Source organism: Grus americana, chromosome 14 (genome assembly GCF_028858705.1).
Source record: "Grus americana isolate bGruAme1 chromosome 14, bGruAme1.mat, whole genome shotgun sequence".
NCBI lineage: Eukaryota > Metazoa > Chordata > Aves > Gruiformes > Gruidae > Grus > Grus americana.
This window is the reverse complement of record NC_072865.1, coordinates 643418-670158: the sequence shown is the minus strand read 5'-3', so window position 1 is coordinate 670158 and position 26741 is coordinate 643418. Positions and strand designations below refer to the sequence as shown.

Below are 26741 nucleotides of genomic sequence, written 5' to 3'. Positions count from 1 at the left end.
TGCCGGGGCGCCGGGCCGCGCTGCCCCTTTAAGAGCACCCGTAAAGATGTCGTACAGGGTTCATGTGCTCGCTCGACCTAGCTTGCTAGTTCTCCTCTGACCTTCGGGACGTGCTCTTGGCGGCTGCTATTGGCTCGCAGCGTACGAGCGCCGCCGTGCGATTGGTGAGCGGCGGCCTGGTCCCGCCCCGGCTATGCCCAGCAGGTTGCGCTGCGGGCTGGCGGCTAGTTCCTGTACTAGGCCGCGGCGGGGGAAGGGGCCGGGGAGAGCAACTGCTGCGGCGAGCGGGCCGGGCGGCGGCGATGGCGGCGGCGGCGGTGTAGAGCAGAGCCGGGCGGAGCAGCGGGGCCACCATGATCATAGAGAACGTGGACGCTCTCAAGTCTTGGCTGGCCAAGTTGCTGGAGCCGATGTGAGTGCGGGCGGGGGCCGGGCCGTCCCGGCCGGCGGTGTGGCGGGGGCAGGGCCGGTCCCCGCCGTGAGGGGAGGCGGCTCCCGGCGCGGGGCGGCGAGTGCGGAGGCCGGGGCGGGCGGCGCTTTCCGCGGGCCCCTCGCGGAGCGGGGCCGGGACCTGGGACCCTGGCGAGGCGGTGCGGTGCCGGGCCCTGCCCCCGCCTGCCCTCCCGAGCCCGGGGCGGCCCCGCGTCCGGAGGTCCTGGGGGTGACAGGGCCTCACCCGGGGCCGCGCGGGCGGCTCGCCCGGTGGCAGCGCTTCTGAGCACGCGCTTGGCTCACGGGAGACGCCGGTTTAAAGGGCTTGGGCCGAGGGCCGGTGCGCTCAGCCGGGCCTTTTGTCCCCGGATCCGCGTACCGGCCGCGGCGTAAGACTCTCGCAGAGCCCGGGTGGGCTCCGCAGCCGTGACGGGCCGCGGTGCCAGCCCGGCCCCAACGCGTAAGGTCGATTTGCAGCACGGCCCTCGAAACAAAACTGCAGGGCGGTTAACGGCAGTCCTTGGAACGAGCGGGTGTGCGGCCAGGGATGTCTGCCGGAGGCGTGTAGGAGCTTTGGCGGCCGAGGGGTCTGGGGGTAGGGTGGTTTGGGGCGGGGGAGGATTGTTTCGAGGGGTCGCGTTGGTAATGGAGAGCGCTGCGTTTCTGCGAAGCACCGTGTGCGCTGGCTGAACGCTCGTCACGTAGGTGCGGGGTCTTCTGCAGAGTTTTGCCTGTAGCAAGGGTCTTCTAAGGGAAGCGAACTTCTCGGGGACTAGCCAGCCTTACAGTTTCCACAAAGTGAAGCTAAGACTCGTTTGGAGTTGCAGAACGTATGTTTACAGTGTGTGGTTAGCTGATATTTCTACAGATATTTTTCTATTTTTGTATTTTAAATAGGCCTCAGAACTACTCAGCCGTACTCATTAAGTAGTAAGGCTTCGAAAATTCTTCGTGATCTTTCTTTTTTGTCTTGTAAGATAAAGAGTCTCTCTGATACTTAGTCAGATACTTCTCAAAGTCTGTCTAGACTGGAGTGTAGCTTGCTCCTTCGCCGTCGCTGCCAATTCCGGTCAACCTGCCGTGCTCTCCAGCTTTCCTTTGGTACCTGACCTGCGCTGTAGGGATGCGAGTTGGAGACGAGGGCTCGTGGCAGAGAATCTTAGAATTTGCTGGTGGGTCCTGACAGTTGAGGATTCAGAAGTGAAGATCCACAGTGGTTAACTTGGAGAAGTGTGCACACTTTATGTGTGCTCCTGTAACGCATCCTGTAATGTAATGCCTAAGAGAAACTAATATTTGGAGAAAGGAACGGGAATGGTTATAAAGTGATGGAGCATCTCCTTTATTTTAAATTGGAGGTTTATAGTCAGTTGCATGTGGGCACTGGCACCGAATACTTTACATACAGTTTATTTCTTTTTGTGAGAGTGTGTGCATAAGAATTGTAAAATCTGTAAATTTGTGGTTTCTTTGTTGTTACTTCCCACATTTAACATGGCTTTCATCAGATGTTGGGAACAGTGAGCAAACTAATTTGGAGTAGGGCTGCTTGATTGCCTGCCCAGCGAGGATTTTTATTTTCTCTAGTCAGTTGTCATCAAGCTGTGAGCTTTTTGCGTTTTGTTTGTTTTCTGGATTATTTTTTTACTTGAGATTATTTTGTGGTCTATATACTTTATACTGTTTCCTTCTATTTCCATAGTTCATGTTCTTAGAAAATACACAATAGCCTCTCTAAATATTAATCTTAAAAAAAGCCCTTTAAATCGTCAAACTATCTTAGGTTCCTACCTACCATCTGATAGCTTGCATCTGCATCTTTTGAGAGAGGCAAAATGAGAAGCTATTGCTTAATCATTTAACGCTGTTAATCTGGTTCATACTTTGTTTTTCTAGTAGCTGAATAATGGAATCTAAAGCAATATCCAATTTAAAGATTAGTGACAGAGTATTGCTGCACAAAGTTGGCTATCTTGGGCCTTTGTGAAGCTAGATAAGGGCTTAGGTAGCATGGACAGTGGATCTGTATGAATAATTGCACCCCTTTAGGCATGTTACCAGTGTTAAAGGATTATTATAAAATTTGTAGGCATGGAAATAGTCCATGGGGAGGAAAACCCCAGTATGTTAGGCACAGTAACTTAAGCTGTACAGAAAGTATCTGTGTGCCTATTTAAAATGCACTTTTGCAATATATCTTTCTGAACTACTTTTCATGTTAATAATGTTTTAATACTTTAAAACCACTTTACAATAATCGTGCGGTGCCTTGCTCTCCTGTTCTTGTAGAGTCATACGTGGTGGTGGTTGCTGTGCTCAGAGAAAGTTAAAGCAATGGCATCTGCTCGGTTGCCCTAGAATTGGATCTTTTGGTACAAAAGAGGAAAGGTAGTTTTTCCTAAGCAAAGCTCAGGAAGGAGCAGAGTGGGAACGTTGTCAGGTGTGGTGGGGGTGGTAATAAGGCAACTAATACATTGTGCTGTAATTGGAGAAAAGCTTTGCTGGCTCAGTCATCCCAGCACAGCGATGTCAGTGCGAGATGTCAGAAAAGCTCCCGGCCCGTGCTGCCGGGTTTCCTTCGTTGGCTCTTCTCTCACAGTGGTTGTCCAGCACAGGGGGTTTGAGGTGCGTCGGCAGAATCAAGAACGGCTCTTTCTCTCAATAGATGTGACGCAGACCCCTCAGCCTTAGCCAACTATGTTGTGGCATTAGTCAAGAAAGACAAGCCGGAGAAAGAGCTGAAGGCTTTCTGTGCTGATCAGCTGGATGTCTTTCTGCAAAAAGGTACTGTGCTCTCCACTGCTTTATCTGCTCAGCGGGTCTCATTTCATTAGGGGGGAGGAGGGAGAAGGAAGGATAATGCATCATTGATGCCTTCAAAATACTTCTTGTTATCGGAAAATTGACTATTTCTTACAGAGTGTGAAGGAATAAAGATCCTGTGATGTAGAAAAAAAAAAATCTACAATGAAGTTGTGTAGCTTGGTCTCGTTCTTGGTGGGTGGGAGGAAATCCTCTGAAATAAAAGCTAGCAATTTCATTTTAAAGTGTCTGTCATGCTGCCAGAAGTTTCCCTGACAAACGTGTGATAACTTTTGAAAACTTGGTCCATATGGTCCGTATTAATCTTTCAGGCTTCTAGTGAGCTTCTCATAGCGATTTGGTTCAAATGCAAGGTTTTAAACAATTGAAATTCTGACGCTCGCTGGGGAAGTTATTGTGCAGTTTTTTGCAATCTGATGTAAGGCAATGGTTAGTCTTCTGTGAATGATTTACTCTCATAAAATTGCTGTAAAAAGGCGGCTAACAGTAGCTGATGGAATAACTGTGGGCTTATTCTTTGATCATAAGTTTCGATCATGCGTGCCCCTTAGAACATTTCAAAGTTGTAAATGTGATTGAAGGAAAACACTCTTTTTCTGTCTTTGATATACCTGATGAATTTGTCTAAACAAACAACCTCAAGTTCCACAAATGTAATTCCAGCTCCTTGAATGGAACTACTGTTCATTAATATAAGCTGCTGCTGTGAGCAGTCCTCCTGGATGACTTTTTTCACAGACTTCTCTGGTAAACCTAACACTGCCCTTAAATCACTATGTAACAATATTTTCTTGTGTTCTGTATCCTCAGAAACTTCAGGTTTTGTAGATAAACTTTTTGAAAGTCTGTACACAAAAAGTTACCTTCCTTCTCTTGAACCCACGAAAGTAGAAGTGAAGCCTGCAGGTCAGGAAAAAGAAGAAGTCAAGGAGGAGGTAACATTATTTTCTTTCTGTCTACCTGCCTCTAATTTTCAAATTAGCCATCCTGTACACTTGTGAGGCAAACTGTGAAAGAAAAATCCACTTTATTGTGACTAATGACCTTTACGATCTCTGTGCATCTGAATTAAAATGGAAGATGACCATTCAGACAAGGACATTTTAAAATCCCATTGTAGAGTCTACCTTTGATCTAGATTAATAGCATTCAGTAATCGTATTCAGATGTCCCTGACAATACGAGCTGATAATGATTTGGAAGGGTTTGCAAGAGGGCGAAGAAGCAAAATCATTCCAAAACATTTCCTTTTCCAATTTTGTATATTCTGTGAGGAATAGAAATGCTTTTAAACGTTTTCTGTAACACTTAAAATCAGTGAAATATGGTGGTTTCTATATTGAGGGATAATTACTTTTAAAAGTGAGGTAGCATTCACTTGCCAACAGTTCTTTTTTCTTGTTTTAAGTTTTATTGACAAAATTAAAAACAATCAAGTTTTTGAGAAAAGCAAAGTATTTCCATAGTTGTCTAAATCTCTTTGCATATTGTATCATCCTCTGCTATCCCTTGTCTAAGATAGATAGTTTTTTCCTTCTAAGTTGGTGATTTTTGAAGGGAAGAGCCCTCTTCTCTGTGTTGGTAGCACCTTAGTGGACCACCTTTGACAGAGAGTTGGGGAAAAAATTGCTATAGGAGTAAACGTTCTTTATTTCTGTATACTCTGATCACAGTTTGCAAAGGTACTTTGGGCTGAATATGTGTTTTAATTATGAAATTCTAGTCCTTTCCCCTCACTCCAGGGATGCTTATGTCATGCAGCGTTAAGAGCACAGACTGTTGCTCTCTTTGTAAATGGACCATGGAGAGTGGTTCTTTTCTGACAAGTACTCTAAATGGTATTCAGATTTATGCTTTTGCCTATGAGCCTTAAATAACATGAAGGAAAGACCTTGCTGGAGTTATTTGTTCTATCTTCAGAGTTAAAACTGGCCGATGGTCATGAAGGCGACAAATAATTGCAGATCACAGTCTGTCAGTCAACCAAAACAAAGCTGTGTTATATCATATTGCAGAATGCAGGTCCTTATTTGACAGAATGTGATTCATCGGTTGATGTAAATTAAAATTGCTCTTTCGGGTTTTTTTCTCTCTTTTTCTGATGTCCTTTTTTATCTGAGGATGAGACCCAGAATTATGACAGTTCATGGAAGTAGCTTTGGTGATGGAAGTTCATAATTGGCAACCTTCACTTTAATAGTTTTCCGACCAGTTCTCAAAATACTGTCATAATTTATAAAAGGTGTTGTAGAACCACCTTCAGTTGACTTAACCAGTGCTCTGATGGGGGGAAAGAGGGGGGTTTGGGGGCGGGGGCAAGGATAAGGCAAAAGACAATATGTAGGACAGCTTTATAGGACAGCTTTACAGGATCAGGACATTAATTAGTCATTTCACCATCAGTAAGGCCTTGATGATTTGTCATACAGCTCAGTGTATTACGTGACTCCATCAAATGGAGGACACAAAACAAACCCAGTGTAGAATCATAGCTAAGTCTGGGTTGGAAGGGACCCCAGGTATCCCGTGATAGAACCTCGTGTGAAAGCAGGGCCTTAGGCTAGGCTGTCCAGAGCCCTGTCACGCTAAGTCTTCTCCCTAGATAATCCTAAACAAGGATGCAGGAAGCCTTGCTTTTTGTTTTGTTTTAATGGGAAAAAAAAATTTAAAGATTATTGCGTGTAAACTTTCACCACCAAAATTTGCAGTAACTTCTAAGCAGTGTAAAATGGCAGCAAAAGTACAACATGGGTTCAAAGGGATTTACGGTAGTGGTATAGCTGACAGACTTCTAAAACTGCTTTTGTTGAGGCCAGCAAGAAATGTGACTAGTTCAACCATGCGAACAGTTTTTTGCTTTAAAACATTAATTTCGAAGTGTAAGCTAGTGACGTATCTATTTGGAGAAGTAACTCTCCTTAGTTGTGTTCCAGTTACGAGATGCAGAAAATACCTCATTTGTAGAATTGCTTACTCTGATGGGATAGAGAGTGGATGGAGAACTTGTCTTTCATGAATCATGTTTAAAAAAAAAAAAAGTAGTTTTATTTTGAGGCATCTCCTCTGCAGAAAAACCTGAAAGATTTGAAACAAAAAGCCCAACAACCTCTAGCGCTTGATTACTTGTAGTGTTTAAGTATTCTGTACAGGAAGTGTTGGTCTGATTTTCTTCGTTTCAAATAAAAGAAAAATGATATTCATCCTTGGTTGGTAGTTGTCTCTTAAACAGAATTTTCAAGAGTCAGTTGAAGAAGAGCGGGATGGCAGGAAAAAGAAGTATTCCAGTCCGCAGAGAAGTCGTGCAGATTCCAGTGAACAAAGGTTAGTTTTGAACCAAAATATTAATATAGTCTTCTGCACTTACTGGCAATCTTTAACTGTGGATTTTTACCTCATAGGTAGTGATTTTTCATAAAAATAGTGATTTCCTCCCTCCTTTTCTCTATCCGCAATGCGTTATCTATAGGCTGATCACCACGTGCATGAGAACCTTTCACTAGAAGTTGGTCCCTTCTGAAAAAAATGACAGTATTTTTCAAATGTTAATACCAGGAATGTCATCAATTCTTTTCTTTGCCTTGTTATCTAAATGAAAAGCATTGCTGGGAGGGTCTTTTGGGGTTGAGGGGTTGTTCACAGTCAACATCACTTTGAAAAATTGTTCTGTTTTGGTCATCTAACTTTTTTACCTTTCCAATTCTTCTTAGTCCTCTCCTTGCTCGTTTCTACGAATTAGCGATTCAGCTTCGAGACTCTGTACTTTCCTGTGTAATTTGGGAAATTCTGACTTGAATGTTGCGCTGTCCAAATCGGATGGGAAGGATGAACAGTATCTTAACTTGTTGCAAGCTTGTTTTGTAATTTGGTTTCTCTTTTCATAAACACGGTCCACATGTGTCTTTTCTAGAACCAGAGAGAAAAAGAGAGATGATGGTAAATGGAGGGACTATGACAGATATTACGACAGGAGTGACTTGTACAGAGAGAAGTCTGGCTGGCGACGAGGCAGGAGTAAAAGTCGTAGTAAAAGCAGAGGGTTAAGTCGAAGTCGCAGCCGCAGCAGAGGAAGAAGCAAAGACCGCGATACAAGCAGAAGTGTTGGTGAGTACCCAAGGTGCTGTGTTAGCAGAACATCTCATGTCAGTGATGTGTGGTGACTCCTACCTACTGCATGGTCTAGCAGTGTTTTTGTGCTGTGTCTGTTGACAAAGATGTTGATTTTTATTTTTTTTTCCCCCAAAGATCTATCTTTTTGCGAAATAGTGCTACCCTCTTTTTCACTTTGTTACTGTGTATTTTTTAGAGAAAGTTTCTTTGTAATCGAAGGTGATTACCGTATGATCTGTTGTTCTTTTAGGGCTAATTCAGGTCTCTTGGAAAAACAAGAGGCACAGATTACAACCTATTTCAACGCATGTTGAGACCACGTCAGTTAAGGGAGGGGGATAGGTTTGTTTTTTCAGGCTTTTTCCCCTCCCTCTTTCAACTTTGAAACAGAAAGCTGTAATCCAGAATGGGATAAGGAGTGGAGGAATGAGTGTATGTTTTGCAAAGAAAACATTTAGATTTCTGAAGTTAAAAACCAGTTTCCATTATATTTAGTTCTTATTCCATTGATAGGACTAAGTTCCTTAAGAACAGTTTAACATGCAGAATACTGAATATTTAAGGAAAGTTTATACTATTGTATATTGTCTTTTTCTCAAGAACAAAACATAAAGATTTTACCTTTTTTTTTTTTTTTAAACAGAGCACCGAGAGAGATCGAAATTCAAGAGTGAAAGAAATGATGTTGAAGGCTCGTATAATCCAGTTTCCGTGTCTCCCAGTAAATCTACTGAACAGTATTCCTCTGCACAAACTATTCCCAGTGCTGTCACTGTAATTGCACCTGCGCACCATCTTGAAAGCACAACAGAGAGCTGGTCGAATTACTATAACAATCATAGCAATCCCAGTTCATTTGGCAGAAACCCTCCTCCTAAGAGAAGATGTCGAGATTATGATGGTAAACTGTTTCTTAGTTTTCAGTTTCATACCTCGTTTCAATTATTCTGTGACCTTTTTTTTTAGGTATTCACTAAATGTAGGCAGCAAGCCAAAATGCAGTAGCATGTGGAGTATACCTTGTATGTAAAAGATGCATATATAACCTATATTTTACTGGGGAAATAACTGGTCTTACTGGAAGCAGGTTACTTAAAATCTGACAGTTGCTGGATAAGAACATACAGAGTTTGTTCACAATTCTGTATACGCTTGGCAAATATTTCAACCACTGGTGGTGCTGATAAAGATTGCAGTGTATGTGTTTAATATAAACCAGGTGGTACTTCTGACTTATTTTTTCCCACAGCTTTTATGACGGATGCTTGTATGTCTGTATGCTTTTATTGAAGATCATTCTAATTTGAATTATTTTGAAACCTCATCTGATAACATAATGTTGGATCAGTGATTGCATGTTTTCTTTACTAAGAAATTCCAGCAAAAAGTGAGATGCTACAAATCACTGACAACTAATTTTTTTTTTTTTCTAAAAAGTCTATTAAATGTCCTGTTTTGCAGAGCGAGGGTTTTGCGTGCTTGGTGATCTTTGCCAGTTTGATCATGGAAATGATCCTTTAGTAGTAGATGAAGTTTCCTTGCCAAGTATGATTCCTTTTCCTCCACCACCTCCTGGACTTCCTCCTCCTCCTCCTGGTATGCTTCTGCCCCCTATGCCAGGTCCAGCTCGTAATATGAGGCTGCCAGTTCCACAAGCTCATCCGCAGGCACCGCCTCCTGTGGTGCTTCCCGTACCAAGTAAGTCAGAACGTTGTTCTGTGTTTCTTTACGTCACCATGTTAAAATGATGGTTCCTTCTGGAAGACCTATGTGCATTGGAAGTAACGAGTTCAAGTGTCTTTGCTAGCCATGTGCTATTCAAAATATTGCCAAAATAATTCTGAAGAATCAGCTTGTAAAATATGATGTTCCTATCACTCCAAATTTAATGAGATAAATTGGGCAGGGAAATGGAGGCGGGGGTATCTTTCAGATTAGCCCTGGTGGTGTTTGGATTGATCACTGAGAATTGGATTACTAGCTTTTTTTATTTCCCTAATGCGATAATGTTGAGATTTAATCTCCTGAAAGTTCTAATAAATTTCTGTGTTTGTGCTATATTATGTACTGCTTTTTAGTAGCAGATAATTGATACATCTAAGACCTATTTTAGCTCAGTGATCTCTGAGACTGTTTAGCCTTTTTTGTTATCTTACTGCATCTTATAATGTAAATTCTATGAAGAAATAGAGTATTAGATTTGTGGTTACTCTGTTTCAGTACTCTCTGTTCCAGTAACACAATGCACGCTGTGATAGTTGTATGAAATGGCAGCAGCTATGGGATGAGAAGTAATTTTATAGAGGATTAGCCCTAAACTTTGCATGAGCCTTTCAGTGGGTGGATTGGCTTGCCGTTGAGTGAACTGACGTGCGCTCTGATTGTAGTTGTGTCTCGATAGGTTGCGCAGTGTAACTCAGTGTCCTTTTGGGGACATACAGTAAGTAGGAATGTATGTATGTATATGGTGCAAACAAAGCAAAAATAGCTAGACAAATTCCTTGTCTGTGAATGCCTTTTGCCCTGTAGTTCTTGGTTTAGAACTGTAATCTAAATATTGCCGATACACTCTCTTGCTCTGAGCAAGCCTTGATTCTCCATGGCAGAGCTGAGGGAGGAGCTGCTTTAGCTGATGCAAGCTCTGACAATAATAAAACTCTTGGGAAGAAAAGACACATTTTTTTTTTTTTTTTTTTCTCCCCCCCCCCCCTTAAAGCTTTGTCCTTTTTGGGAAAGACAAAAGGTGTTGGAATCAGAGTAACTTACCTGAGTGGGGCTTTTCAACTTACTTTTACTGTGGTGGGCGTGTAAATATTTACAATCTCGACCTTGCTTAAAGCAAGGCATAAACAAATTGCATTGAACTGTTTGCACATTTTATCTGTGGAGTTATAAGTCTTAGTGATCTATTCTATGGTGTCATTGTAGGACCACCTTTAACACAGTCAAGTTTGATAAATAATCGCGACCAGCCTGGGACAAGTGCAGTGCCCAGTCTTGCACCCGTGGGAGCAAGACTACCTCCTCCTTTACCCCAGAACCTACTGTATACAGTGTCAGAACGTAAGCAAATACCTTTTTTTAAAATCTGCTTGAGATATAAATTTAAAAATTCCTGTTGATGTGTGATTAGAAATTATTACCTCTGTTTTCCTCCAGTATATACAAATCTAAAAAGAAGTCTGATGGCTTTCCTTGTGGTCAGAGACTCATCTGCTGTTACTGCATGAAATAGCAGTAGTGTTCTGTCACTGTCAGAGGAAAGTTCGTGTGTGGGGAGCTTCCTTTGGGTTTCATATGCTCAAAGCAATAAGATTGTTGCATAAGACAGGGATTCCTTCATCTTCAAGCTGTTTAGTAGAACATCAGTAGGCAAAAGATGGATCTGCAAACCTGTAATTACTGTTTAACTCGGTCTTTATCTGGTTTTGGCTACTACAGATGAGAGAGATTTATGGGTTTTTTCAGCTCTATATCACAGTAGTCTCTACAGTCTTCATGTACCTTAGTGCTTTCTTTCTATCTTTTTTTCCAGAATCAACTTAGTTCTAGCTTTTTAACTTTAACAAAAAAAAAAAAAAAATTGATGGCTTTCAATGGATGTGTCCATCTTCCTTAACAGAGCTCAAATTTTTAAAAAGTGGGTTTTCATGAAGGGAAATAGCAAAATACCTGGAGAGCCCTAGACTGCTAAATTTAAATCCAACAAAGCTTATATTTCTTTGATAATGAAAGGAGTGATGGCATTTCCATGTTTTACATGAGGAAAATACAATAGTTATATCTCAATGTCCTATAATATTCCCATCTGGGTTTTTTTACATAAATATTCTGAATTTTAATCAAAGGAGGGCTCTAGTTCATGATCCATGTCATTTCCTTTGTGACTTCCATGCTTTTCAGAACTTCAGTCATTCAACTATATTGTTAGATAATCTGTTCAATTATCTCCAAACACTGTCAGGGATTTGATGTTGCCGTCTGATTCTTTCAGCTTCAGAACTTCTTCTAACAGGCAATTCCATCTGTCTTAGCTCCAGGGCATCACTGACTTCAGTTGCACTATGTAATTCTGTTCTCCAAGCATCTGTGGAGATTCTCATGTCCTGTTCTTGGACTGTTACGGTAGCACCTGCTGGTTGCCCTCTTGCCATCAATCGTATGCAAAATCCTGGAGGAGGAACTCGTGGTTCAGCTCATACAAGGTTAAGGAAAGTTCTTGGCAGAGTCTGAAACTCAACTGTAAAACATCAGCATTGAAATTCTGGGGCATCTGTTTTAAATTTTAGAGTCTTCATTGTTGCTGTGGAATATTGAGCTGACATTTAGCGTACTTTAAGTCTGTTGAGTCCTCTTGTATAGGTATTTGTTCCTGTGCCAGGATGCACAGGCTTTTCATAGACTTTATTCATTCTAGTTCTTGTATAGCTTTTCCTTTTTTTCATTGGAAAAATGCATCATCCTTGATTTGGACCTTGGGCTGGAGGAACAATATGAGTCAATTCCGTCATCTTGTGTTCTCATGACTACCCCTTTTAATTAAACTAATCTTTAGTACCTTACCGGAGCTAGGCAGCTGATCTTGCTCTTACATAAATTAAGAGAGTTTAATAGGTAAGTATTGGTCAAATTCCCTGATTTCTCAGCGCTCTCTGGGAATCATTTAAGTACATTCTTCCCTAAAAATTCTTTTCCGAAGTAAACTAGACTGTTGGGCAGCAAAGACCTAAAATCTGTTTGCATCTTAGGCCTTACAGAATAAGCGCTCACACTAAATCTTTTGTGGCTCCCCTTGAAACACTGTCAGTCGTTGTGAAGGTTGTCATCCAGACACCTCATTCCTTTTTCAGGCAGCTCATCAGCAAAACTCGATTATTGTGACCTGTGCACTTTCGACAAATGGTAACAATCCGATTTAAAAAAAAAAAAAAAATGCCCAAATAGACTTGGGCGTAAAGTTCAGTTGAGGATTTTAAATGGCTACGCACATTGGCTGTACGACCTCTTTTTTCTCTTCTCTTCATCCGAAACAACTTCTGATTCTTGGACATCCATGCATTTCCTTAAAGGAAAATTAACCCTGAGTCTTAAACTCATATGAAAAATTCTTTCATTTCTCTCCTTTTTTTATAGATACATATGAGCCAGATGGCTATAACCCTGAAGCTCCTAGTATTACCAGTGCTGGTAGATCTCAGTATCGACAGTTCTTTACAAGAGCACAAACGCAGCGTCCAAATCTAATTGGCCTAACATCTGGGGAGATGGATACAAATCCAAGAGGTAGGAAGGGTTTCTAGTCATTGCTATTGCTATTTTTGTCCAAGACCGTCAACACTTATTTTCCCCTTTTTCAGGCTGAAAGCAATAGTTTTTCTCGCTGATCTAGTATTTCTGAGCAATTTTCAGACATCTCTACCTTTTTTAAAATGCTAACATGACAATGTTATAGTCAAAGCAGCCTTTTTGACTAAAAATAACCACTTGCTTGGGAATGTTATAAGGTTTTTGGTTGGCTGGCTGGGTTTTTATTCTTCTTTAGCCTGTGAAGGCACTTTTCGGGTGCTGGGTGCTTCTAGGAAGAAAGCTTGTGCAGAAAGGTGGCTTTAAGCAGTACAGTCTGAAGACTGCTTTTGATTTGCCAAAGGCATGTTTAGGACCTGGGGCACAGAGGTGATGGTTACAATACTTGCCTCGGCTGTTGTGAATGTAGCGAGTACTTGGTTTTGTACTTGGTAGTCTGACTGTCAGCTAGATGTTCTCTCTAAAATGAACATTGCAAGTAGCTTTCTAATTCTCCTAGTCCATGGAAATCCCAGTCTGCATTTAAGTAATTCTGAATCCTTAACTGGATGAATGTGGATGTAGTCTCTTAGTGGTGACATGTAGAAAATCTCTTTTAGGGGAGAGAACAAGTCAAGACTCTTTAAAGAAATTTTTGCTCTGTTAGCATAACCTTCTTTTTCCCTCCTGCTTTTCCTGCCCCGATCCTTAGAAGTTGTTAAATTTCAGTGTTACTGTTACACTTCAGTGTCTCTTATTCAGTAGCTAAGAAAGATAGGTTTTTTTCACTATTTCCTTCCAGTGACTCATCTTATACAGAATACGGTTAAATATTATTGCAGAAATTGCTGTTGCTGTTTTCATCTTAATGAACTCACAAAGGCAGGGTTGGGGCTTTATTGCTGGCCCTCAGATTCTCTCTAAGAACCCACTCCAGCTGTAAGGCATGGGCAGGTGCTTGGCACTGGTGCTTCAGGCCATCTGTTGTACTGTCTTTGTCACGTGTGTGAAAGGTTTACTCTCAAATCATCCTCCAAAGTAAGATTGGAACTGTATGCCCCAAAATGCCCGGTCTTTGTTCTCACCAGTGTAATCAGCAGAGCTCTGGCATATATAAAGGCCACAGAAAATTGACTTATAACTCAGACTTCTTTTTAGGAGTTGAATATTTGGCATATGCAGGAGACTAACAGCAATGGCATAATCTTGGCATAATCGAAAGGTTGGCAAATTGTGATCTAGTGCTTCAGCTTTGTGCTTGTACAAGTTGCTTCAAACCTTAATGTCTTTGAGAGTATAATTTCATGCCATAGTTGTGCTTAATTAACAGTTTGTTGCTGAAAACTGGATGGAGGGATAACAAGAGGGTAGCAGCGGAAGGAATGTGTTCTTGGTTGCTTTTCATTGTCAAAGGTTAATAGAGGGAAAGTCGGTTGTTTATTCAGCCCGTGCCACACTCTATAACTCTGACCTGAAGCCTGGGAACCTAGCCTTGTTTGGATTTGTCTTTCTTTTTGTCTTTCTTTTTGTCTTTCTTTTTGTCTTTCTTTTTGTCTTTCTTTTTGTCTTTCTTTTTGTCTTTCTTTTTGTCTTTCTTTTTGTCTTTCTTTTTGTCTTTCTTTTTGTCTTTCTTTTTGTCTTTTCCTGCAGAATGTGAATTTTCAGTACCTGAAAGATGAAGTTCTAGCTTTGTTTCTTCAAGCTAATACTAATCTTAAAGGTCAAAATCTCATCCCTGCTGGCTGGACTAAATGTTTGTTTTCCTCAAACTGTTTAATTAGGTTAGCAAGTGATCTCTGAAGTAACTTCATAAACAAAACTGACCAACTTGATGAAGTCTTCCTAATTTTTATGTTTTTAAACTCAATCCTACTTTGCTGTTGCAGTGAAAGCTTTTCTGATGTCTCTATTGATGTATGGTAAATAACAGAGGGCTTTTCCTTTCTTCCAGCTGCCAATATTATCATCCAGACTGAACCTCCCATTCCCATTACAAATAATAGCAGCAATGTAACTAGAGTTGTCCTTGAACCAGACAGCAGGAAAAGATCTCCAAGTAGCATGGAATGTCCACCATTAAAGAAACCATGGCTGGGAAAGTAAGAATTAACAACTGCAGTTGACTAATTGGAATGCACTTTATTGCTATCAATACTGTGAATACAGCTATTCACTCGGCCCTGTAATTTGAGCTGGGTGGGTCAGAAAATCTCTGCCCACATAAGGTGGACACTAAGTATTTGCTGGTGGGAAGAAGCTCTTTTTTGTTACTGCCTAGAGTATATACATTTTATGAGAAAACAAAAGTTAAATGTGTGTTAACAATTTGCTGCCTTACTGAAGTATATGTATGCTTATCGAAACTACCCTCTTGCTCTCATTTTCCCTAGGCAAGCAAATAACAACCAGAATAAACCAGGATTTTTGAAAAAGAATCAGTATACTAATACAAAATTAGAAGTTCGAAAAATTCCGTCAGAATTGAACAATATTACACAGCTCAACGAACATTTCAGCAAATTTGGAACTATTGTAAACATTCAGGTAAAACACAAAGTTCCATTTTATGTCTGTGTGTTGGTATTTATTTTCCCTGAAGCCTTCTGGAGTACAGCTGCAGCTGAACTACATTCCCTGACAAATCTTAATGCAGGTTAACTGGGAGAGTAGGTAATCAAATTCAGAGAAACCTCTTCTTGGTCCACTCTGTATTATTACCTTAATTTTGTCAAAGTATGTTGGCTTCTGCCTTCATGAAGCTTTAATGAATTTGCAAGGCGTGCAGGTTTAGCAGTATCTAGACCAACGCAGAGTTTTGAGTAACTTGTGTATAATTTTTGATAGAGATCTTCTAACAATTTCTGTCTTGTATGATAGTCCACAGTATTTCATAGTCAGGATTTTGACAAAGATGCTACAGGAGAGGCTTTGTATGCATCAATTTATTACCACTTTGCATCCTAGAACTGTCTCCAGATCAGTGGCATTCCCTGCGCTGTAAGAAAGGGAAAAAACACTCTAGGAGCAAAACACAGGTAGTTATGTGGTTAAAATAGCATTTAATTTCCATTAATTTTTCTAGACAAAACAGAAGTTTTGTCTCTTAAGTCCTCAGTTAGAGTTCTAAATAAAAGACGGATACCTGGGAAGCCTCTGTATTTCTTGAGTTGATAATTTTATGTCTTAGCCCAAAAGATACTGGTGCTTTCTGCACCTTGATAATGAAATAATGCATTAAAACATGCTATCTCAATCATTATACTGGAAAGTCCAAGATAAGGTTTTATTCCTGTGATTAATATTTAGAGAAACATATTCAAGACTTAGATAATCCTTCTCTGAGACTGTGGTGACCCTTTGCATTGTACATCCTCAGAGAGCAGTCGTCTTTCAGGGGTTATGATAAAGAGTTTGGAGTCAGCAAAGGGATCTCTTCAGCCATACTCCAATGGCAGTTCACAGTGCTCTGAATATATGATGCTGTTTGGTGGAGGAATCTTTTTTTTTATTTTATTTTCCTGTATGTAGGCTATGTTGCAAGCATGTCTAATATTTGTCAAGAGGTACTTGGCTTTAATTACATAGACTGTTTTACCTTTATTTTGAGCTGTTGATATCATTGGATATCCCACTCATTATTGCAGATTATTTGTAGATTGGTTGAGGTGTTTTCTTCCCTGAGAAATAATGCATTCTAATGAACTTCTGATTTAGGTGGCTTTCCAGAATGATCCTGAAGCTGCTCTAATTCAGTACTTAACTAACGACGAGGCCAGGAAGGCAATTTCCAGCACAGAGGCAGTTCTGAACAATCGGTTTATAAGGGTACTGTGGCACAGAGACAGTGAGCAGCAGCCCCAATTGCTGCAGCAGCAGCAGCAGCAGGCGGCTCCCACGCAGTCTCTCCATCACCAACTTCACCTCCAGCAGCAGCCCCTGACCACAACTCCAGCTGTAACAATGCACAGCAGTCTGTCAAAGGTATTGTGCTCTTGTCAACCAGTGATTGAGCAGTGAAGGTTATCGGCCTTCCTAAATGACTGCTGCTTGAAAAAAGCAGAGTATCTAATCTTTCTTTTTTTTTAATCTGTTGATACACAGGTGATGAATAAACCACTGGCATCTGGTGCCTATGTCCTTAATAAAGTCCCGGTGAAACGTCGCCTTGGAGCAGCAGGTGGAACCCAGCCTGACTTAAGCCAGTCTGGGGCTGTGGTCGAGGACTCCCAGGTGTGTTTATGAACGGGCCATCTTCATACTTCTGGTTAAAGCTTTGACCCCTTAGTTGAGAAGGAACTAGCAAATAGAATTGCAAATTGTTCCCAGTTGGTTCTGTTCCTTTTCACTAATGTTCCCTGCAGCCATGGTCAGTCACTTCTTCCGAGTTTCATTAGCTGTGTATATCAAATAGGGACAATGACTTCAGAAACAAAGTATCAGTATTTTAAGTAGCATAAAATATTTTTGGCGGTGCTTCATAGTAAACAAATTTGACAGCCTATATGCAATGTCAGCTTTTTGTTGGTGAATCTAGTTGCTTTCCCAGTGATTCTTTGAGCTTATGCTGTGCTTTAGCAGCAGTGCTAGAAGCTTATAGAATACTTCTGCATAGAGTTCAAGCTGATACACGCTAATTCACACTGATATCATAGCACAGCATGTGTTCTTGGCCACAGAGAAGGCCTTCTTTTAAGAAAGGAACTCTGCAGGTGACTTTTACTGCTGTATTTGATCAGAAAGTGTGATGTTGGACTATGACTGTGAAGCTGAATATAATGCAGATGCAGAAGACCAGGTTCAGTGGTCTTCCTAGTGGGTATCAGGATACAGAGGGAGTTGTGGATGAAGAAGGGAAGAATCTTTTGCAGAAATCCTTTTAACAAGCATTTAAGCTGATTGTTTCCAAGCAAGTTGACTGTTAGACTGATGCCTTTTTGCATGTGTTTTAACTGCCTTGGTCTTTTTGTCTCATTGCACAAATCTGGAAGTTTGTGTTCATATTTCACAGAATACATTCCTCCAAAACTTATTGATGGTATATCGTATGTTTTAAGCTATTACATGTTTTTCTCTGTGTGTGCTTTTACTGTTTCAGACATTTCCTACTTCTACAAGCCACTCAAAAATGGTTTACAGTTCTTCAAACTTAAAGACATCTATGAAGCCTGGTGCAGGGTCTAAACCTCACGATGTGCAAGAAGCCCTTAAAAAAAAACAGGTACTTTCCTATTTATTGGCTGACTAACAGTGTAGTGGTCAAAGTACTTTACAAAGGAAGGTTTGAGAGGCAACTTTACCCTCAAATATCGTTGTAGTTTTTTGTCATCATTATTGGACTATTATTGCAAATGCACGTTGAGGTTAATCATGGGTAAGGGAGCATTCCTTTCGGACTGCCTGACTTGACACATTGGTTGTATGTGGATTTTCTGGGTTTTCTTGAGGCATTTCTCTGATTTTAATCTCTGCAGGTATGAGACACTTAAATGACGGTGTAGGATATGTTTCTTAGGAGGTGTCTGAAGGGGGCAAAAATTTAGTGGAGTACTTCACAGCCGGAAGTTAGCAACTTCTTACAGGTTTTTTTCCGGATCAGATACACTTTATACTTGTGTGTTTTGCAGACTAGTAGTTTTCATTATGGCCTTCGCTTCTATAGCTTGAAGAAGAAAATACGATATACGTGAGTACATATAATGCTAGACTGCTTTTTATTGATTGAAAGCATTTTCTTCTTATATAGGAGGCAATGAAACTCCAGCAAGACATGAGGAAAAAGAAGCAGGAGATGTTAGAAAAACAAATAGAATGCCAGAAGGTAAGTCTGGATGTCTTCTAATAAATACATTCTAATTTTGTAGTTACTTGTCTGTTTGGTGTTGGTTTTCCTGGTATTTTATATTCTTGCTCTTTTATATTATTATACGTAGATGTTGATATCCAAGCTGGAGAAAAATAAGGCCATGAAACCAGAAGAGAGAGCAGAAATAATGAAGACCTTAAAAGAACTAGCAGGGAAAATATCTCAGTTAAAGGATGAATTAAAAACTTCATCTACAACCTCTACACCATCAAAATTAAAGTCCAAGACAGAGGTATTTATTGCACGAGACACTTGCCTGCCTGTCTTTTGTAACTATTTCTAATATTATGTCCTAAAATGCAGCAATATCAGATGAAGACACTTCCAAGCAGTATTTTGATTTTAAGAGTGATAACCATGGACAAGCAAGCTATGGCTGTAGGGAACTCGGATGACCGAATTTTGCATGTAGGTCATCCAAGCTTGTTCCAGTTCAGAGGCAGAGAATTCTGGGTCCTTCAACAGGTGGGCTGGGTGGGCATGGAGGCAATTAAACTGAATTTAGAGGAAAGTATGGATATGTCATTTACATAAATGCATTGCTGAAGATGTGAAATAAAGCATTAAAAGCTTTAACACCTTTGTTCTGCTTTTCCCTTCCATTTTCTCTTTCTGCATCTTCTTCTCTAAGGCACAAAAGGAACTTTTGGACGCAGAACTGGACTTTCATAAGAGACTTTCTTCTGGAGAAGACACAACTGAACTGCGAAAAAAGCTAAATCAGTTACAAGTAGAGGCGAGTTTGTCTAGATTGATGCTTTTAATGTGTTTAAGAGATATAAATGTTTTAAATCCTTTCAAATGGAGGATGGCTTTGTACATTCTTTGCCCTCTCTAAACAGGCTGCCCGTTTAGGCATTTTGCCAGTTGGTCGAGGAAAGACAGTGCCAGCCCAAGGAAGAGGACGAGGACGGGGTCGTGGTGGGAGAGGAAGGGGCATGTTGAATCATATGGTGGTGGATCATCGTCCCAAAGCACTGACAGTTGGAGGCTTCATTGAAGAGGAGAAAGATGAATTGTTACAGCACTTCTCTGTAAGTACGAGGTCACATTAGGGGGGGAAAAAAAAAAAAAAGAAAAACCTGAAGAGGAGAATTATGGCTGAGCTATAAATCTGAGATTAAGTAGGTAACCAGTACCCTGGGTGTGTGTTTACTTGCAAAAGCAGGCATGCTAGGAACTTTGTAAATAACTGTTTCTTTTCCGGATTCTTGAAGATGCAAGTCTTTCTGTTAGTGCAAACAAATCAAAGACTTCATCCTGAATTCATGGAACAGGCTATGCATAAGCAAACAGCTTCAAGAGTTGTCAAGGGTATAAACATAAAGTCTTTTACAGCTGCTTTACAATAGCTGCCCCATGCATACTTTTAATGGGAAAATCTAAATAGCTTATTCTTATTAATTCTGTATTAAAATACTTTAAAACAGGCATTAGAAGGCTGAAAAATACCTATTTATTTTTCAGATTAGCAATTCATACCATTTATCTTGTTTCGCTCAAAAAGCAAAGCACTGCTTTGCTAAACAGGGCATCAAAGAAGTTAAATTTGTTTATGAACTCCTGGTAGTTAAGTTAACGTATGTGTTAGCATCATAGCAAAGTTAACATAATAAGGGAAAAACTGATTTTACATTTCCCTCAGTTACTTTTCTCAGAATGAAATGTTTTCATGTGCAAAGCTAGTAAACTTCTCAGAGAGATCATATACTACTACTTCAATAGACCCAGCATGAAATCTAACCTTGATCAAGTCAGTTTGGTATTTCTGGATGCTCCTTACACAGCGACTGATATGGAAAACTGGTTTTGTAGAATTGAGAGCAGGATACAGAAAAGGAGTAGAGTTCTCAGGAGACCTGGTCATCTGAAAGCTTGTTTCTGCTTTGAGTGGGAATAGAGAACTGTGCAGTTCTTCACACAGCGGGGTGAGCGTTGCTCCCTGGGCAGCTGTTACTCTCTGCTTTGGCCTCAGTGCTTATCAAAAGGTTGGCGGCCACTACTACTGCTTTGATTAGGTAAACTCAGTGAAAATGTTGTGTGGGTTGATCAAAAACCCAACCTGCTTTATGGTATGCTAACAATGCCATGAACCCTGGAAGACGTCCTCAGAGGGAACCAGAGTGCCTTGTTTAAAAAGATCTTTGTTTTCAAAAACATGAAGTCTCGCCGAAAGAGCATAAAAGTTTTAGCTGCCCTTAGCTGCTAAAACCAGTAAAAGTTTTTGCAAACAACTAATGCTGTTACTCAAACTATTGTCTTACTGGCTTTTAAACTACTTTTCTTCTGGTATTCATGTTAAATCTGAAGTTCACTACAATTTTTTTTTTGTGCTGCTTGTTCTCCATGCCTAAATCCTTTTTTTTTTTTTGTTTGTTTGTTTGAGGTTTTTTTTACTATTTATCACTGCTGTGGTCATTCCAATTTTTACTATTATGCAGTATATAAATTCTAAAAAAGCAAACTTCTTGTTAATCTAGCCATACTAGATTATATTTTTTCCTCCTCCCAGTAGTGTACTTACAGAACGTGTTCAGGAGCTCTATAGCAAAGTTCAATTCCTACTACTGAAATCTCTTTTGCAAATTAATGAGCTCTAAAGGACTTGCTTAACAGGTCTAAAGAAGTACAACAGTGAAGGGCAGAAGAGAATAAGGGAAATAGTGGATTCAAAGAATTCACTCCTGAGCTATAAATTAATACACTTATTTCCCTTCCTCCTGCAAAATTAAGCTCCGCTTATTAGAGTAACAATAAACCTAAGCTTTTGCCAAAAAATACAGGTACAAATGCTGCAATGTCGCTGGATGATGCAGCTGAGATTTCTGTGGCTCTCACTTTTCTGTCCGAAAAGTAAGGTTCCAGTGACACTTCAGTACAGCGCAGTTGTAGCACACAATGATCATGTTTTTGGAGGAGAATAGCACTACTGTTCCTGATCAACTTTTCTCTCGTAGAAATTTGGAGATATTGAAGACCTTCAAGAAGAGGATTCCCCGTTAAGTGTTGTTCTAACTTTTAAATCTCGCTCAGAAGCTGAGAATGTAAGTAGAATAATGGATTTTTTTTTTCACGGTTCTAAAATAAGAATTTTTCACTTCTTGTGTCTGCCTTTGTATTTTAAAATGTAGCAGGCTTTGATCCCGCTAGTTTGAGCTAGATAGTGTTGGGTATTAGTTGCTACTGCATATAGTGTCACTACAGGGGGAAATACCTCCTGCTTACCTTAATAGTGATGTAGGCTGTCTGCTGACAAAGGTTCAATGTCACGATCAGCTCAGAGCTCTGTTAATCTTTTCAGACTGCTGGTGGACGAGCATTATTTAGCAGATTTGGGTTTGAGTGAAGTTGCTCTCAGAAGACTGAAATGAATGATTGTGGCTTATATGTTTGAGATCTTCAAGTATGCATCTGCATGATGTTCGCTGGGTTTAGCTTGTTGGTGGTGATCTTAAACATTCTGCACTTGGTCCTCTTTTTTGAATATGTGTTTGTTTAAAATGCAATCTAGGCTGCTAACCAAGGATCCCGGTTCAAAGACCGAAGGCTACAGATATCATGGTACAAACCTAAGGTACCCTCTGTGTCCACGGAAATCGAGGAAGAGGAGTCTAAGGAAGAGGTATGAAAATACGTTAAAAACCTAATCACCCTTCTAGGAATCTGATAGCCACAAGCTCTTTTAGGATACAGTTTTCTGCTCAGTGAAGAGATTTCATAAAAGATGTTTTTGCAAACCAGAAACCTAACTGGTTTTGGGTAGTCAGGTACGTTTTCCACATTTTAAAAAAGGGAAGAGGAAAAAAAATACATTTATTGGATGGGATGTTGATTGTCAGCTATGAAAACAAACCTCACATTCTCTATGTGCAGGCTGCTAATCTTTTTGCTTCACAATATTAATGCTCCACTGTAGGATAAGTTACTTATATTCTTTCCTGTGATTATGAACTCATTAAGCTTTTAAAGGTTTTTCCGTCTAGGCATTTAACACATGAAAAGCTGTTGTTTCAGAGGGTGGGTGGTTCTTTGTTCCTGCTGCCTTTGAAGGTTGGCTTTCTTTTCCTTTCTTGATGTGTGAGGCTACTGTTCTTTCCATGAAACTTGTTGAACATAATTGTGTGCGTTTCAGTGAGACGTGCGGTGAACAAGAACCTGATAGGAAGTACAACTGATGCTGTGTTGCGTGACATGTTTCCTAGGGTACAGCATGGAACGTCTTTGTTAAAAGTACGTGTTTTCTTCATCTAGGAGACTGAAACCTCAGATTTATTTTTGCACGAAGATGATGATGATGATGACGAAGATGAGGATGAATCCCGTTCTTGGAGAAGATGAAACTTTATGTTGGAAATGTATAATTTTAGGAATATAGTTCAAGCTACATCTTTTAAACGTTTATTTAAGGAAGTTGATGAGCCAAAAAAAGCTTTACTTTCTTTTCAAACCACAAGATTTAAAGTGAGCAAAGTTTGTTATAAAAACATTTCGGATATAGAGCTGTGATACTAAGCTAGCCAAAGGCCCAGTAACATTTTACATAATTATCAAGCTCACCAGGGTGGTGATTTTTTTCTATTTAAGAAGGATAAAAAGAGAGGGGGGAAAAAATATTAGTATTTTCTTGTCCTCTTTTTGTGTCGCCTGTATTACCTTGTTTTGGGTTTTTTATAATGTGATTGATTTCTTAGTTTATAATTGAAAAGATATTACAGGTTTTATTTAGCAATATTATGGGGTTGGGGGAAAGACACAAACTTTCATTAAATGTTATGAAAGAAAAAATTGCCTCATTTGCTAATTGAAAAAGGGTAGCATTTTATTTTGTATGGAATCACTTATTGTAGGAATTATTTGTGGCTAGATTCATAAATCATTTATTTTGATATGTTTGAAAGCCACACGGTTTCTATGTTCTACTGCTTTTTGTGGGAGGAGATGGAAGAAGCAATTTAACAGGGTATTATTATGACATTGTCCAGTTCGCTCTGTTTCTTCAAATTCTGCTTCACAAAAAAACATCAGCAATGACACGTATTTGAGTGACTTTTCACTCACTGTTGATTTTCTTTTGTGGTTTCGGTATAAGGTTCATGTTTAAGTCAGACTCTTTGTTTACTGCATTTCAGTATTCGTGAACATGAATGTAATGAGTTTCGTAGCTCCTCAGAACGAAAAACAGCAGAACTGGCAACTGCCCAACAGCCCATAGAAACTTCCTCCTCTCCCAGTTACCAGCTGTCGGTTTGTATTCAGACCAGATCCACGGAGCGTTCAGAGCAAAATGCTTTTTGGCCAACGGGACGCCAGCGTCCTGCTCAAAGACTTGCATTAAACCAGTGCTTGAAGGGACAAGCCTTCAGGGGAGTGTTCAGAGCCAGTTTTGGAAAGTCGCTAATTTATCTTCGAGTATGGTTTTGTTCAGACGCATTTAAGATGAGCACCATTACATTCTCAGTTGCCTTATTGTTGTACCAGTTGAAAAACACACCCCCATACTAGCACCCCCGAAACGGTGTGTATTATCATAGGAATGAGGGTAACAAGTTCAGATACTGTGCCGCATATCGTAACTGTTGGCGGCTCTTGCAATTCATGAGCGTGTTACCCAGTGAGCACCTTCCCCGACTCTGTCCATTTGTACCGTACACCTTTCAGTACATTTCGTGTACGTTTGTCTACAAAATAAACAGAACGTCGGTGCAAAAATGCTCTCCTCTTTTGAATAACTAGTTTACCAGTATATTTGCCAGCAAGTTCCCAGCTGAAGAAGAATGTGCATCAAAACCCTGAAGTGGCAGTGGCTCTGAACTTGGCTAGTGACGTGTGGTTGAGCGTGCCTGTGGGCTCACAGTTCCCCTGACTTTGTTAGCCTTTTGCCATGGTGGTGTGTCAAAAGGCAAAACAGCATCAAATCTTCTGTTTCCTTGTCAGTTGAGGGGAATATGTCTTTCAGTATTCTGGCTCTGCACATTGAAACCTCACCTCTTTATACTATTAGGACTCTCCTGCTAATACTGAGGCTGAATTACAGACATGAAGAAACGAGGGGAAACCGATCCTGCGTACTTACAAGAATGTCTTGCTTTTCTCCCATCATCTCTAACCTTTTTTTTTGTGTCTGTGGCTCAGTCAGTGTATATTTTGAAAAATCCATAGCAACAAAACATATTTGAGTCCTGACAGTTTAAAAAATGATGGAGGGAACAAAAGGATTTATATATTTTTTTGTACAGAGTTTTTTCTTAAACTGTATAATTTTGTAAATATTTTGCTTTTTTGTGTACTAAAACTACCAGCGTATAGATTTCAATAAGAATTGTTGTATTTTTGTATTTGGAAAATGAAAATTACAGTGAATGAATGAAGCTGTAAGAAAAATTGCAGTAGCCTTTGACACACGTAGACGGGGATTCCTTTTCATACGGTTTTTGCGTGCGGTGGCACCCCCCTGGCAGGCTGTGCTCGGGGACGCTCGCCCTGCCCGCAGGCGCTGGCTGCTCAGGCCGGGCGAGGCAGGAGGGAAGCAGTGCCGGAGCGTTATTTAACGGGGTTTGAGAGCTTCACGTGGTTTCTTTTCTTTTTTTCCCCTTGACAGCACGCGGTGGCAGGCTCACATAAAGCCTCCAGGGACATCCCAAACGCGATTCCTAAGCGCCGAGGCGCAGGAGGGAGCTGTGCCTCTGAACTTGGCGTGTGTGTGCTGGGAATGTCAGCGATGGGCAGCACGGCGGTGCCTGACGGCCGGTGGCTCAGGGGCAGGAAAGCTCTTTGGCAGTGACCTTCGTTTGCCAGAGCTGGTTTAGGGGATGCTAGGCTGTCTTAAACTGCCGGGGTGGTTTGGTTTAACAGGTAACCTGACAGTGCAGCTTACTTTATGGCAACGTTTTATTGTGACGTTCACGTGTGCTTTCGGAGAGCACCTTAGACAAAATCTGTAATCGGCGACAGAACTTGTGTTTGCAGCCAGTGTATTTACAGGCTGTGTGTAATTAGTCTGAACTTAGGGTACAAACACTGACAAAGTATGTGATAGAAAAGTAAGTACCTGTTACGAAACCTTATCTCCCATTCATTGTTAATTAACCGAAGCGAACAGAACAAACCAAACTTGGGTTGAAAAGATAAATCTGCACACAGTTGCCTGCCTCTTGTGAAAACAACACTTTTAACAAAATCATGTGAAAAGGAATAAAGTTCCTCTTGGTGTATAGTAAACTTGTACTATAGTTTTTACAAATTGTGAACTTGTGTAATAGTATAATAGGAGATATTGTTGAATTTCTAACTGTTTATACATTTAAATTCATATATGTAATGTTTGTTTTATTGATTACAATCTGAATTTCTAAGATGCATGTTGACTTTTTTGCAATAAAGATATACTATGGAATGGTTCAAGATTTAGAAAAGACAAAATTCTAACTTAAATAAATTGGACAGCAGAACCATTCAAAAAAAAAATTACAACTGTCACAAAAAGAGCGTTATCACTTTTTTGGGGAGAAGTATGTGTGAAGGGATATTTATTACTATGGAATGTGTGTGCCAGTTTGTTTTACTTCATAGTTATTAGCTAGGAGAAAAATCAAGTGTGTCAGTGCTCTGAAATAGTACTAATCCAGCTGGCTAAATTGATGGGGGGAGGATACGAGGGGGTGGGAGGGATTCCAGTGAAGGTTATTGTACATTTTGGGAAGGCTCAAAGTTTAACAGAAAATGAAAAATGTTCTATAGACCACGGGGGCTCCATGGTCTCTTTTACAGACCTGCGGTGTTGCTGTGTACGGAACACAAAATCGTATCCATGCGGGTTCTAACCTTGGCAGGTTGGTCTGCAAACTAATGTATTCTGTTATTAACTTTATTCTCGGCCGGTGCTTCTTTCCCCAGTTTCCGTTATTCCCTTCTCTTTCCCATGTTCCTTTCATGGATGTAACTGTTTGCCTGTGATCCAAGGTTTGTGAAAGCCTTTTCTCTCCCGTGTTGTTAGCGTGCTGTGATAAGATCAGGTTTTTTAAACAGACTAGGAATTTTACACGAATGGGAATTTTTCCTTTTTCCTTTCTTCGCTGCGCTCCTGTTTGAGGAATAGGAGGAGGCGAGGAAGGAACTTGCTGATGTGTTTAATAATTGCATTTGTGTCGCCATCCCCCTCGCATCCCTCTGTGGTCCTGCGATGTGTTTCAAAACATGAGCTGGCTTTTCCGTGTCGATGAAGAGCCTCTTCCTG

General features: G+C 40.5%; 1 protein-coding gene across 3 annotated transcripts; it reads left to right on the top strand.

Annotated features, from left to right (window-relative positions):
* The first annotated feature begins 88 nt into the window (after window positions 1–88).
* RBM27 (RNA binding motif protein 27) lies at window positions 89–25972 on the top strand. 3 transcript variants are annotated; one of them, XM_054841312.1, is made up of 21 exons: window positions 89–412; window positions 3098–3216; window positions 4066–4190; window positions 6485–6576; window positions 7163–7356; window positions 8006–8263; window positions 8824–9060; window positions 10291–10425; window positions 12496–12645; window positions 14597–14744; window positions 15036–15189; window positions 16360–16626; window positions 16747–16875; window positions 17741–17863; window positions 18389–18463; window positions 18576–18740; window positions 19140–19244; window positions 19351–19542; window positions 21466–21552; window positions 22020–22130; window positions 22760–25972. In XM_054841312.1, the coding sequence occupies exons 1-21, from the start codon at window positions 354–356 to the stop codon at window positions 22844–22846; spliced, it is 3012 nt and encodes a 1003-aa protein (XP_054697287.1). In that variant the 5' UTR covers window positions 89–353; the 3' UTR covers window positions 22847–25972. The 3 variants fall into 3 exon arrangements, with proteins under 3 accessions (XP_054697287.1, XP_054697286.1, XP_054697288.1); XM_054841311.1 differs by having other exon boundaries at window positions 6470–6576; XM_054841313.1 differs by lacking the exon at window positions 12496–12645 and having other exon boundaries at window positions 6470–6576.
* Window positions 25973–26741: the final 769 nt, after the last annotated feature.